The sequence below is a fragment of the Morone saxatilis genome, unplaced genomic scaffold (genome assembly GCF_004916995.1).
Source record: "Morone saxatilis isolate NCDOM2014 unplaced genomic scaffold, NCSU_SB_2.0 Contig17, whole genome shotgun sequence".
NCBI classification, from domain to species: domain Eukaryota; kingdom Metazoa; phylum Chordata; class Actinopteri; family Moronidae; genus Morone; species Morone saxatilis.
This window is the reverse complement of record NW_023339729.1, coordinates 1,666,619-1,679,623: the sequence shown is the minus strand read 5'-3', so window position 1 is coordinate 1,679,623 and position 13,005 is coordinate 1,666,619. Positions and strand designations below refer to the sequence as shown.

Here is a 13,005-nt window from a genome sequence, read left to right as displayed (position 1 = left end):
ACGTGTAGGACTAGTCTATATTTCGGTTCCAACTTTAAGCATAGGCAGACGTCAGCTAGCATCGAACTAACGTTAGATGGCTAAAACAATTTTCGAGCGGCTTGATTAGGTTTAATTTACTGATATTACAAAACGACATTTCAGGGACGCTCCATGGTAGCTAAATCTAATTAAAATGTTGGCGTTGTGCAGTACATGTTCATAATCTTCTAGGCTACAAGTTGTTGAGGACACAACTATCTGTATGGCTCTGCCTTAAGTGAGTTGCTTCAAATAAAGGAACTCTTGGAGATCCAGTACGAAACCAATACAGTTGTCTAAGAACATGCCTGAATTGAGTAATGAATAGATACGCTATTTCACTCCAAGGGTTCACTTACTTTTCCCACTGGCACTTTGGATGTTTTCAATAAAGACACAAAATACAGTATCTTTTCTTGAATTATTTACTTTAACATTGTAGGAACAGTACTTACGGCATTAAACAGCATTTTGAAAGAAATGAACTCAGCAACAACATGTCTTTCCATAAATAATGTCCTAGTTACTCTGGATATTGTACAGAACTGTTAAAGGTTTTTACTGATTTGTTCCCAAAAATGAATCCCAACTAAAACTAAGTAATTTTGCATCCATTTTGCATGATCTACCTGTGTGAAGCTCTTATCACCAAGAACAAGATAAACATATCTTGCATACATATGTTGAAAGTGGCAATATATTGGAATGAAAATAAGTGAAATGGAGATATCAAAGGAAATTAATTAGCTTTTAATGAGCTTTTAATGTCACTTATTTTAATTGTCATGAAAATAAATGACAAGAATTTAACACTGTAGGAACAGTACGTACAGTATAAAACAAAGATTTATTGGCATGCAAAAATAAAAGGGATTACAAAATAAAACGAGAGCAACACTATACTAGGACATCTTCGATCAGATATCTCCCATAACCCATATGCCTCAGCACCAGGCGTGCGCTCGGCCAATTTCGCCTTTTTGAAAAGCCTTTGAGGCGTAGTTCAAGGCCACTGCCATGGCCTGCAGTCTTATACATTTTTGTGACAGCAATATGTATCAGACTGTCATTTTTAATTTTGAGGTCCCCTGCCAAACTATTGTTTATGTAAACGGAGGGGCAGAATGGCTTTGTGAGTTCCTGGACAGTTTTTGAAACCCTGTTGAACACGCCAAGCATAGCCATGTCCAGACTCAGCGTCTCTTCAATTCTGCGCTGAAGGACTACCGGTGGTAAGAATGGCCTATTCTCTGGAGAGGGTGAGATGGGTGTGCCAGCCAGTCCTGCAGGGCTAGAGAGAGAGAGAGATGGGGGGGGGGGGGGGGGGAGTGTGATTATTATCAATGATTCTTATTATATGATGCCTACCGATACCCACCCTCATTTTGTAGCTTTAATCATACAAAAAGTGCTACACAATGCGCTTTAAACTTGCATTTAGCAGAAACCAGGGTCCATCGGCGTCACATAGGATCACTTCATCAAATCATGATAAACAATTAAGAGGCCTGCCTATGTACCAGTGTATGCTACTCTACTAAATGCAATGAATCGCGCTCCAGCCACACGCTTTACCTCGTCAACCAAGTAAAAGGCCTTCCATGGTCCATTGGACACAGCATGTGCCAGGTTACTGAAAAGTTTTGGAAGACGTGTAAGTTGCAAAAAACAAAAAGTCTTTCAAATTTAAAATTGAACTACACATACCCACCTTGAGCCATGGTTTAAAAATGGGGCTCAACTACACCTTCCCGTGCTAAAAATGACATGGGAGTAGCAGCAATTCCTAGTAGGGACTTACAGAACATATCAAACATATGAACAGAAGGAACAATAAATGCAGAACAAAACAAGAAAGAAAAATGAAACAAAAAGGAAGTATAGTCCAAAACAGAACTACCAAACATGATCATATCTAAGTTCTTGGGTTCTCAAAGCAGTATTTGGGTGGTCAAAATAGTAAAGATGCAGATGAGGTTTCTAGCGAACCAATGAAGAACTTCATTTTAAACAAAACTACTTTAAGGGTGTAAACATGGAAATTGCTTTGAATAGAAAAATAGACTGTTACTGCTGCAAGACCCAGAGTTAGATATGAACATAGGGAACCAGTAATCAGCTTTCTATGAAAAACCTGAAGATTACTAGGGTGTCTTGAATCAAAATATTGCATAATCCTCAGTCTTGGTTTGAGAACCTGTTAAAAGTTTCATTTCATGGAATGCAAAATAAGGTTAGTTAAACACCTAAATCTTACTTCAAACAAAATTAGTTATAGTAAATAGTGCATTTATAATGAATATCATTTTATCCAAAGTGCTTTACAAGTGATTGCTCTGATTCACCCATTCTTTGAGGCTGAAACAAAATAACAATCAAATTCATGTTCAGCATGGCCAAAAAACGTTAGTTTCATTGGGAGGTGGGGGTACATGGTAAGACCCTCAGCACACAACCCAAAGTAGGGGGCAAGGAGAGGTTGGAATTGATCCAGAAAAGGTCGGGTTAGATTCTTAGACCTGAAATCGTTATGCATATCAAAATTGTTGTGATGTACTGCATGAAATGTACCAACAAAGCATGGATGAGAGTTCAATAATATCAGCACAGTATTTCAGATATAAAAACCACGTCAAAGTGAGTTTACTCACACAATGTCCAGTGCCCAGGCTGCCAGGCAGGGAGAAGCACAACATCTTTAGATGCAAAGTCACACTGAGGAAAACAAAAAGAGTTCAAAGAGGAACTTGAACATGAGGTTAAAGCTGAGGTACAAGTTCTGTTACATTACCACTCACAATCATTTTAGCAATGGGATAAGCCTCATATGGAGGAAGCCAGGTGACCACCACATAGGCATCCACAGCCACGGTTGCAATGCCCTTTATTTGAAAACAGATGCATAACACACACTTTGTGTAGGCAACATAAAAGTATAGTCAGGAAACATGAATGCACAGATTATGTAAAATGTAATAAATGTAATTTACATGTGCAATTGCAGTCTTGACGATAATGTTGAAACAACAATTTGCAATCTAAAAGGAAACAATGATTAGACAATTAATAATCCCTTACCATGAGGAAATACAGTTAAACACACTTGGTTCAGATTTACCGTTGCTTCAACATCTCTTTCTAGGCCCAGAGTCCAAAAGTCAGACCATGTGAGGATCAAGTTGTGGGCTCGGACAATTTCCTCCTTAGGTTCACCCTTACTATCCATTACATAGTCCAGCTATGGGGAAATATACAGATTATTATGAATACATGCATATTTCAAATTTCTAATTAAGAAAAACTAATCTCAAACTTACTAATTCACAGAGTCTTGCACAGATTCTTGTTTCCAATCAGCAACTGCAAAGTTGGGATTAGTATGGTCAACAGCTGAGGAGAGCAACTGTAACCTTGAGCCTAATTCAAAATGAGGAGACGAGACAAAAATGAGCTTCATTTCCTTATGTTTAGAAGGTGGGGAAAGAGCTGGGTCTGAGCTAAACTCCATTTCTGCTGGCTGAGAGGAGGCGGCAACAACTGGATCTGGGCTACGGTCTGTTGGCTGGGACGCACAGAATTCTGCCTGTCCATGCTCATTGAGACACAGTGGAATTTCAGGAGTCACAAGCTTCTTTAATTCCTCCTTGATCTTCTTGTTCTTCCGCTGATTGTAATTGTGAATAACATTACGCATCATGAAAACATGAGCAAATGGCGAGAGCATATTCATGTAATAGTTGTTTTTTTTTCATGGTTGAGAAGAGTTGTTCTGCAACCTGGCTGTTTATTCTCCCTGCCAGTTCAGGTACCATCTTTATCCTACGGAGGATATCTTTCGGGTCTTTAGTGTTTTTCTCATTGAATGTGTCGTAGAGACAATAGTGGTCTGCTGACCCAGTCAATGGATGGCCACCCGGGTCAAGCACAGTTTTCCTAGTATTAAGCCATGGTAAGTGGACCATACCACCATTGGATGCGTACTGTAAGTTTTCATGGCTGGGGTCCAACAGCCTACCCTCATGAGGGCTGAAAGGCATCGTCTCGGGCTCTCTGAGGTTAGCATGCACCGCCAGACCTCTTGCAAAGTCATATATGCATATGTTGGGCATGTGCTTCCAAGATAACAATAAATCAGTGAAGTCCCTTGGACTTTCTGCCCTAAGGTTAAATTTCAGCGAGACAACCTGTCCACAGGGGCACATAACAACAGCCCAGCCACCTGAGGAGAACAAGTGTTCAAGGAAGTCAAACTAAATTACCAGCAGTCATCTAATGAGGAAAAAAAATCAACATTATTGGGAATTTTTTTTTACTTACCAGATGCTCCCCAAACCTTTTGAAAGATTTTATCAAATTTGCTTCGGGTTCTCATTTCTTCTCTCAGCAGCCAATTCCGCACTCCCTGCAGAGCTTTCGGATGGCATGGACCTGTAATAGATTACTAAAATAAAGGTGTATACTGTAAACACATTTGTACTAGTTATATTGATTCTATAGAATAAACAACAAAAACACATAGACCTGTTTACCTTCAAATTGGATACTTCATCCAGTAGCCTGTCCTCCGTTACGTCAATCTCTGTCTGTTCTTTTGGGTGCCTTGTTGTGTGGACCTTTTCATGCTCTGTATTGAGAACCTTGTTGGATTTGCGGGTGTGAGGTCCAATCCACGGGGCCCAGTGGTGGTACGTAGGTTTAACGGCAAAAGGATTTTGTCGATCACCTGAAAGAAAGATAGACTGCATTGATGGCTCGAAATTAACTTTATAATTCTTAAAGTGGAGTGAGAAAGAAGGTAACAAAGGGATTATATCTCTCTAGGCAACATGATAAACTTTTTATATTTAAAAAGTCACTTACTTGGAACAAAACCACGTGCAATCCTCTCTAAACATAGAGAGTCCCAGAACTCATCAATGTCCACTTCCCCATCAAATCCATCTGGTGGATCCTCTAGTTCACTAACTAAAATAGAAAGAAATATCATTATACTGTAGTTAGACCACCTGGAGGGGTGGAGGGGTTCACAATGCAAATAAAACCTGTATTGTACCTGCCAAGCTGAAGACACAGCTCTTGTGGAGATCCATGACCACCACAGGAGGGTGATGTCCACAGCGGACACAGGAGAAGTTATAATCATGGTCCGTCAGTGCTTCAAAATGTAGGTATCCATGTATCAGACTATTTTTGTTTGGGTAATGCTGTCCCGACGTCAGCTCCCATGTCTCGATGGCTCGACCCAAAGCTGTGTGAGTCTGGAATAAAACATCAATAATAAATGATAAAATGTCATGACTGTCAGTTTAGAAGCCTCATCCTGCACCTGAGTTCTAATTGCTTAATTAATGGCCTACTGTGCATAAAGATATGGAATATCAGAATTACGCATTTAACATGCACTATGGTCACTTTTTAAAAAAAAATCACATATTGAATTCTCGAGAATTTGACCTGGAGGCAGTTCCGAAGATACAGGCAAAAATGGAGGGTTAGAATGACTTTGTCATCAAAGTTATGTAAGCGTTCCTCCCATTCCTGGTATCGCACCATCATTCCACATCTACTGCATTTATTCCCATAAGTTGTCACACCTAAAATGCATAAGTAGATCATTGGGGCATTTAGTGGTGTATATACAACTTGGAAAAGTGAGAATAATCAGTTTTAGTTTAAACGTAACACAGACCCTCAATGATTCCCTTGACAGTAATAATTTTTGCTGATCTACTGATGATCAGGGGTTCACCAAGGGGAAGATCGCCAGGACATTCAGGACAAACACACTCTTTGGGTATCAGATGTTTAGGCGTTTCTGTCTCGCTTGTCAACCCATACACCTTGGCAGGCAAGTCTGCAGGAAGCCTTTTGCCTTGATGTGGTTGTACTTAACAATTCTCCCCAAGTTCTGATCTCGAGGGGGATACTGAAAATCGCTTGAGGTGACAGTTTCCACCTTGTCTTCAGAGCCCTGACTCTCTTGAGTATCCTCGCTCTCATCTCCCGTTGAAGGGTCCTTCTTGGTCTGGGAAAAAGCTGCCATTTCGCAAATCGCCTTGGTGGACCCACAGGCCTGTTTTGGCTTTGACCACAGTGGAAATGCCCACGTGTTACGTAAGCAAAGTTTTTTTTCTTTGAAAAGATTTCGACTTACAAGCACAGCAGTTGGTAGTGGGACTCCTTTCTGCAGGGGCCCATTTGCAACTTATACATCACAAACTCTGGAAAAGGAAGGCTAAAAAACAAAGCAAGCTTTAAATAACTGGTTTAAAACACAAGTGGCTTCTTCACCCAGTCCTCACTTTTCTTCATATGCATCAACCAAAGGTTATTATTCTAAAACCACATGATCAGCATTCAGTAACATTTACCTCCATTGCTTGTCACTGTTTTCAGGTGTGATTGTAAGTTGTGTTTTCCAGCTTTTGGGAGTGATTTTACCCTTATTGAAAGTTGGGCAAAGGGGCAGTGGGAGAAATCGGGCATCCTTGTTCTTTACACCTTGGTGGCTGGGGCTTGGGGTGGCCTGGCCTGGAAAACTTGACAGGATGTAAGCTATAGTCAGAGGGATATATTGGAACACTTTAGCCATGCTCAACTTACTTTTCTCACCCTCCTTAGCACTAGCTTATAACCTCTTAGTTGATCAAGGAACTGTGGAGAAAGGGCTAACTACGTTGAAAACGGAAGTTATGTAAACTTATTGCATTTTATAATTCTGTACACTGTAGGGGGGAGGACTGTTACACAAAGTTTATCTACCCCCAAAACACTCCCAAACGACCAGCAACGCGCCACCATGCCTCTGTAACCGATGCTAGTTGCACTTAACATATGAATATACTTGTTATTGTAAGTTCATTTTGAGAGATACCCATCTTCATGGTATACCGGATAGGCCTATGTTCTAAAGAACGCAGGACATTGGGGAAATTCAACCAAGCGTGGAATATGCATTTATAATACTGTACCTGTAGAGTTAGACAAAGGTTACCTACACCAAATTGGAGGCACGCACGACAACCGTAATAATTTCTGTGTATACATAACTAAGCACGTGGGCGCTATTTCATGCCTCTTACCATTGCCTAGCTACACGTTTACTATCCAACTTAATAGCTTACTTTTGGTATGTTGACTTACTAACAGTAAAATATTTTACAAAGTCTTCGCTGGCAAGCTTCTAACACAGCCGAACAGTCTGGCTATGGCTACGCATGACATTTAGCTGCTGTCGAAACATGCTTGTCGCCATTTTATCGGATTCGAATTACCATTATACGATAAATGTACGAACGCAGCTATAATTAGTGGGATATTAAATGAGATTTCCAGTTCATGTTGTCGAAATAAACAATAGCCTACTTTACTGAACATAATCTCTCATGGGATTACACTTTGCTTTCTCTGGGGAACAAATGCATTACTTCTTTCTCCAGAACCATACCTACACGGAGTTGCCTATACGGAGGGAAATGACATCCATAACAGTATGCTTGCGAACTCGGTGCGAGCTTGTCGATTGGAAACGGGCTTACCAGGAATGCCCAAATAGCGTCTTTGGTGTTCATGGCGGGAATTGCCCAAGCTCAGCTGGCCCTCCTCTTAGGGGAGGGATTGGGATTTATGGCTTTTGGGGGAAGGGAGCCGGATCTTGGGAGGAGCGTTCCTTTCAAAGAGGCCCTGTTCAAAAGATGAGGCCACTTTTTATATTTTATTTACTTTTAAGAAGCTAGCCTGGGGGTAAACCCATTTTATCTGGGGAAATTAAATCATGGGGGGAGGAATGATGGGTAAGGTTTGGAATCGAAATCATTCAGACTTAAGACATCGATATCTGAGGTTTGAATTTTTTTTGAAATTTCGATTTCATTTTCGACATATATTTTTGGCATATGTTCCATTTTGCTTTGCCGTTATTTTCATACGAAAATTGCATCCAATTTTGGCTGCGGAGCTTCCTTTGTTCTCATTTAAGCTGGCCAGTACTGACACTGCGCACTCACGTGAAGCGGCTGTTGCCCACTGTGTCGGACAGCCCAGATCGGAGGTCATGGTGAAATTTGCATATCAAAATTGGCACCCACGTGTACTCTCTGCTGCGCTCCTCCCCCTTGTGGTGCATGGCTCTCCGTCTCCATGGAGTAGCAAGGAAGCTTGCTGTGCGCATGCTGCTGTGCCTGCAAGCCCCATTTACAAAGACGACAAAAGCTAACGGAACGCTCTCAACTGCACCCTTGGTTCCATCGGTTCATGTTAGAGCCATTCAAATAACTTCCGGTTTGCTTCCGTAACGTCCACAAGTCTAAAAGCCACTTTCTATCACCTAGCCTGGGCATCGCATATCATGATGGAAACTATATGTCCATACATTTATTTACAAACAAAGTCTTGCCTTTGTGCTTATTGCAGTTTAAATAAACATAATATAAACAAATACGGATTTTTGCTCCTACTCATCAATACTACCATGCCACCTTGAACATACTAATGATAAATCTTTCAGGATTTTGTGTGACCCTTATTCCCAACTTCTAGACATAATTTGACTGCAACCTGCACGATTCTGCATAATGGCCCGCAACTATACGGTAAATTTACAGTCACAGTTACTGTCTTTTACAGGGAGGTTACTGTCTCTTCAAAACAAACGTTTTCACTATCAATTGCATAATAACTTATACTTTTAAACTACATACACCCGACACACCCACAATCACCACCGCTTGAAAATTGTATCTCAATGTTTTTACCGTAAAACTCCTCTACACTAAAGCCGGGCGTTCACTTGCTTAAATCACGAACTCCCGCCTTTTATTGGGACAGGCCTTTATTCCTTTGCACAACAACCAACCACTGACTGTTATATCGCCTTCAGAGGTTTATTTTCCTCTCTCCTTGTTTACCATGTTACCGGTATCAGAATGAATTAACGTTATACTTTGGGTTGATCGTTTCATAAAATATAGTGAAAGATTGATTGTGACAAATCTACTGAACTGCACTCATGTGCATTCTCGTACATATTGCACAGAAGTTTAACTCTCATTTATGTCAAGCAGATTGAAACGACGGCGCGCCTGGGGGTTCTTAGGGTTTTATATTTATCAGCATCATTCTATAAATCCAGACGGCCTCATTGGACCTGTCGTTTACTTGTCAAAACATGTAGCACACCAGGCCCTTTTAAAAGGAACCTGCGTCTATTAGGACCCCTGCTTTTATTGGAAGTTTTACAGTATTTCACAGAATTAATTTCCACATTACAATCCCTAAAAGCAACTTTACTCTTTTGACTTCTTAAGGTTTTCCTGTTGACCACAATCCATTCTCAGTGGATTGCACTGGTGATTTTTCATCACAATCCCGCTGGTAGGCCCCGCCTAAACTCAGATGTTCAATGAGCACAGAGAAACTTCCACTTTCAGCAGATGGATGAGAAAACATCCTTCTAGAGTCAAACTGTGCGCAGACAGCGTTCAAACAGCACACTGTAGGGACAAGAAGAAACACTGAGTTCTGACTGGAGGGTTAACACATTACTTTAATGTGTTAATTTGTGGAAAAACATAGCAGACACACATTGGTGCTCCAAGTAGACTAGTATGTGTCTTAATACATAGACAAGGGGGGTTCTTTAACATCCTTTTCCTTCCATAGCATCCAGGCTGTATGATCAGTACCGTGTTTGTGTGTGTGTGTGTTCCAGATCAGTCACCATGACAACCAAGCGAGGACTGATAACAGATTCGTTCAAGGTGGTTAAGAAAGCAAGGAGGGGGGGCAAAAAAGAGAAGAGGCCTACTCCTTCTCCTCCTCCACAGAAAGGTGAAGAGCAGCACAGTGTGTGTGTCTGCCTTGTATCTGATCTCCTGAAACAGGAAGTCATTTGTAACATCACTGAAATACAGATCTCAGTCAGCATGACAAAAATCTGTTTTTCATGTTCATATTTTAATTGGTTTTAGCTTCAGTTCCAGGTTTTTAATGATACATACATATGTTGTATGTGCCCTGTACACTTTAAGATGTCACAGTATATGAAAATTGCAATGCCAATAATACATTATAAACACAGTCCTGTTTACTTACTTTGGAGTTGACTGAAAATGGTTGTTGAGTGGAGTTTGGTTGTAAAAACAAATGTGTTTTTAAACATGAAAAAGAATTCAATTCAATTTAAAAATTTGACTTTACTTCTCTCTGAACCTTTAAGATAAGATAAGATATTCCTTTAACTTTATTTATTTCCTTATCTTTTACTTGGAGCAGAGGCTGACACTGGAACGGTCCGTGAGGAGGAGCTGCAGAAGCTCAGACAGTTTGATCTGGACTGGAGATTTGGGCCCTGCACAGGTAACACATGGTGTACTGTGTGTGGATTTGACATAAAGAGATGGGATAAAGTAGTGCAAATGTAAAGCTGTAATCTATAACATTTGCACATTAAAGTGTCTATAAACTCTAGCTCTATGTTCTCTATGTAGTTAAGTTGTGTACTTACATTATCCCAAATGTTTCTAACAATGTTCAAACTCAGAGAAATCTGTCATTTTATTCAGGTAACGCTGCGTTGTACATTTATATGACTGTAAAATGTTAATGCTCCATACATCTGTGGGTGGTTTTTCTACAGTCTGTTGCCTCCACTGATGCAGTATTGTATTAGTTTTTTTCTGCATTACTTTTGGATTTGCTCTTTTTGGTGAAAAGGTAACATTGCAGTGATGCTGAATCATCTTTTATCACATCTCTCTCTCTCTCTCTCTCTCTCTAGGTATCAGCAGGCTGCAGAGATGGGAGAGAGCAAAACTATATGGTCTGAACCCACCTGAGGAGATCAGATACCTGCTGTCGCAAACACACACCAACCCCGAGTACACCCTGAGGTAACACACACACAAACACTGTTGGAGTATTTGAAAATGCTACATTATGCTGCTCACTTTATGTTAACTGCTATACTCACTGTGTACACACCCACACAAAAAACTGTCAGGAAACAAACATATTTCTAGCACCACTGTGGAAACACAGCCAAAAACTCAGATTTCCCTAATTCAGCCTGATGATGGAAACCAACTACTAATCTACCTGCCGTGTAATATATCATTTCACTGCAGAAGGCTGACGATAGCCTGGTTCCTTACGACACTACTGCGCCCTCTGCGGAAAGTGATCAGCTACACTCTTGATAATGTAAAGCAAGTGTCTCTTCAGAGATGTTTCCTAATAATACAGGCAACTGAAACAAATACTAGGACAATTGGACAAAAGGTCAGGAGTACATAGAAAAAGATAAATAAATTCAAATAAACAAATTCAAATAAAACAAAACACAAAGTTAATAAGATCTCTTTAATTAATCAAATTATTAGACAAAGAGTACCGATACATAGGAAACTAAAATATACATATGCCAAGCATATTTCAAACTATATATAGTCCCACTGTTAACTAAAACTATTTTTTCCCCATTTCATGCTATGCTGTTCTAATTTGCAATGGTTAATGGCAATTATGTTTTCCAAAAGACATTGGTTTTGCAGTGTATTTTTAAAGAAACTAATTTCAAAAATTTTAATTTTGTTGTTGATTGAACTTTAAATATAAATATTTGACCTAAAATAATAGTTTTCTCCTCAACAGTTAAATAATACAACTTGGAAAAATTGTTTGTGGCCTTTTATCAGTGTCTATCTTTGAGAACACACTAACACATCGAGGTACAGACCAGTGTGAGATTCAATGCAAGAACATCAATCAACATTTTGTATCAGTAATAATCCAGTGGACTCTAAAGCAGCGGTTCCCAAGTAAGTAATAGACACATACAATGTCATCAGGACCTTTTTTAAAATAAAATATACACATATTTATCCCTACGATCAGATTACATTACTCTAATAATAAGTTAAGATAAGATAGACTTTATTGATTCCACACTGGGGAAATTCACAAAATCAAAAGATTTTTGTACATATTTAGTATCTAATTGGCCTATTTGAATTTATACTCATCTTAAATTATTCTATGATCAGAGAGATTTACAGTAAATCACAATTATGAGTAATTTTAGGCAAAGTGCTAGAAAATGTGGAATGATATTCAGCCCTAGCTCTTGTAGACACAGCACGAATATATACTAATAAAGTTGGTCTTCGTTTGTTGTGTTCTTTGTGTCTTTCAGCCTGTGGAGCGAATATCCTTTGTGAGGAAGACATTGTGAGGAAGAGAAAAGAGCGCAGCACCAGCATTTTTACTTAACGGATACATTTTGTTGAAATATACCTTTCATTCACCGAGTTAGATGAAAAAATATTGTGAAACGGGCTGCTTCAGCTGCCATATAATGTTAGTTAAGCATTGCTCACAGCCAGACCGGCTTTATAAACAAAGCATAAATAAGACAGCACCATAGACAAAAGTCAGGACACCATGACTACAATATATCTTTACATAGCATATAATTGTTTGCTGCTATATTAATGTTTAAATCTCGTATATGTAATCTTTAAAGCCTGAAAAACAGCCTCTTGAGTTTGTGTTTTTGTGGTTTGTTGTACTACCTTGTCTTCTACACATGGAGTATTTATTAACATTTTTAATTAAAACAAATCTACCAGAACACTGTCTTGTGGTGTATAATGGAGGGAGGGGTGAGTGCACTGTTGACACTGTAAAAATTAAATGGTGAAGAAGAAATACATGACAAAAATATCAAGTTTATTTATATGGCACGTTTCATACAACAGGCATATACTCAATGTCACATTCACATATTTTGTTCCTGTCTGGTAACTCTCATATGGTCTGCCCACTGACATACATTTGCCTCAGTCTTTTTATAACTGACCTAAGTTAACACAGTCTCTGTTTCACTCTCAACTCCCCGATATCAGCGAGGGAGAATTTTCAATTCATTTCAATTTTATTTGTATAGCGCCAATTCATAACAGAAGTTATCTCAGGACACTTTTGTCT

The 13,005-nt window shown here is 39.4% G+C and overlaps 2 protein-coding genes across 2 annotated transcripts; one reads left to right on the top strand and one right to left on the bottom strand.

Moving 5' to 3' along the window:
* Positions 1-2,664: 2,664 nt before the first annotated feature.
* LOC118326496 lies at positions 2,665-6,064 on the bottom strand. Its single transcript, XM_035659499.1, is given in 8 exon segments — positions 2,665-2,736; positions 2,820-2,903; positions 3,140-3,259; positions 3,464-3,769; positions 3,771-4,240; positions 4,882-4,986; positions 5,075-5,279; positions 5,894-6,064. Coding segments are annotated over 8 exon segments (1,533 nt in total).
* Positions 6,065-9,698: 3,634 nt separating this feature from the next.
* On the top strand, positions 9,699-12,649 carry pold4 (DNA polymerase delta 4, accessory subunit). The gene is made up of 4 exons (XM_035659344.1): positions 9,699-9,849; positions 10,294-10,377; positions 10,799-10,910; positions 12,212-12,649. The coding sequence occupies exons 1-4, from the start codon at positions 9,741-9,743 to the stop codon at positions 12,234-12,236; spliced, it is 330 nt and encodes a 109-aa protein (XP_035515237.1). The 5' UTR covers positions 9,699-9,740; the 3' UTR covers positions 12,237-12,649.
* Positions 12,650-13,005: the final 356 nt, after the last annotated feature.

Excerpts from the sequence above, each read along its gene's own strand:
- pold4 (XM_035659344.1), top strand. The coding sequence starts at position 9,741 with ATGACAACCAAGCGAGGACTGATAACAGATTCGTTCAAGGTGGTTAAG. Across the intron at positions 10,378-10,798 it reads GAGATTTGGGCCCTGCACAG|GTATCAGCAGGCTGCAGAGA; the intron begins GTAACACATGGT and ends CTCTCTCTCTAG. Across the intron at positions 10,911-12,211 it reads AACCCCGAGTACACCCTGAG|CCTGTGGAGCGAATATCCTT; the intron begins GTAACACACACA and ends TGTGTCTTTCAG.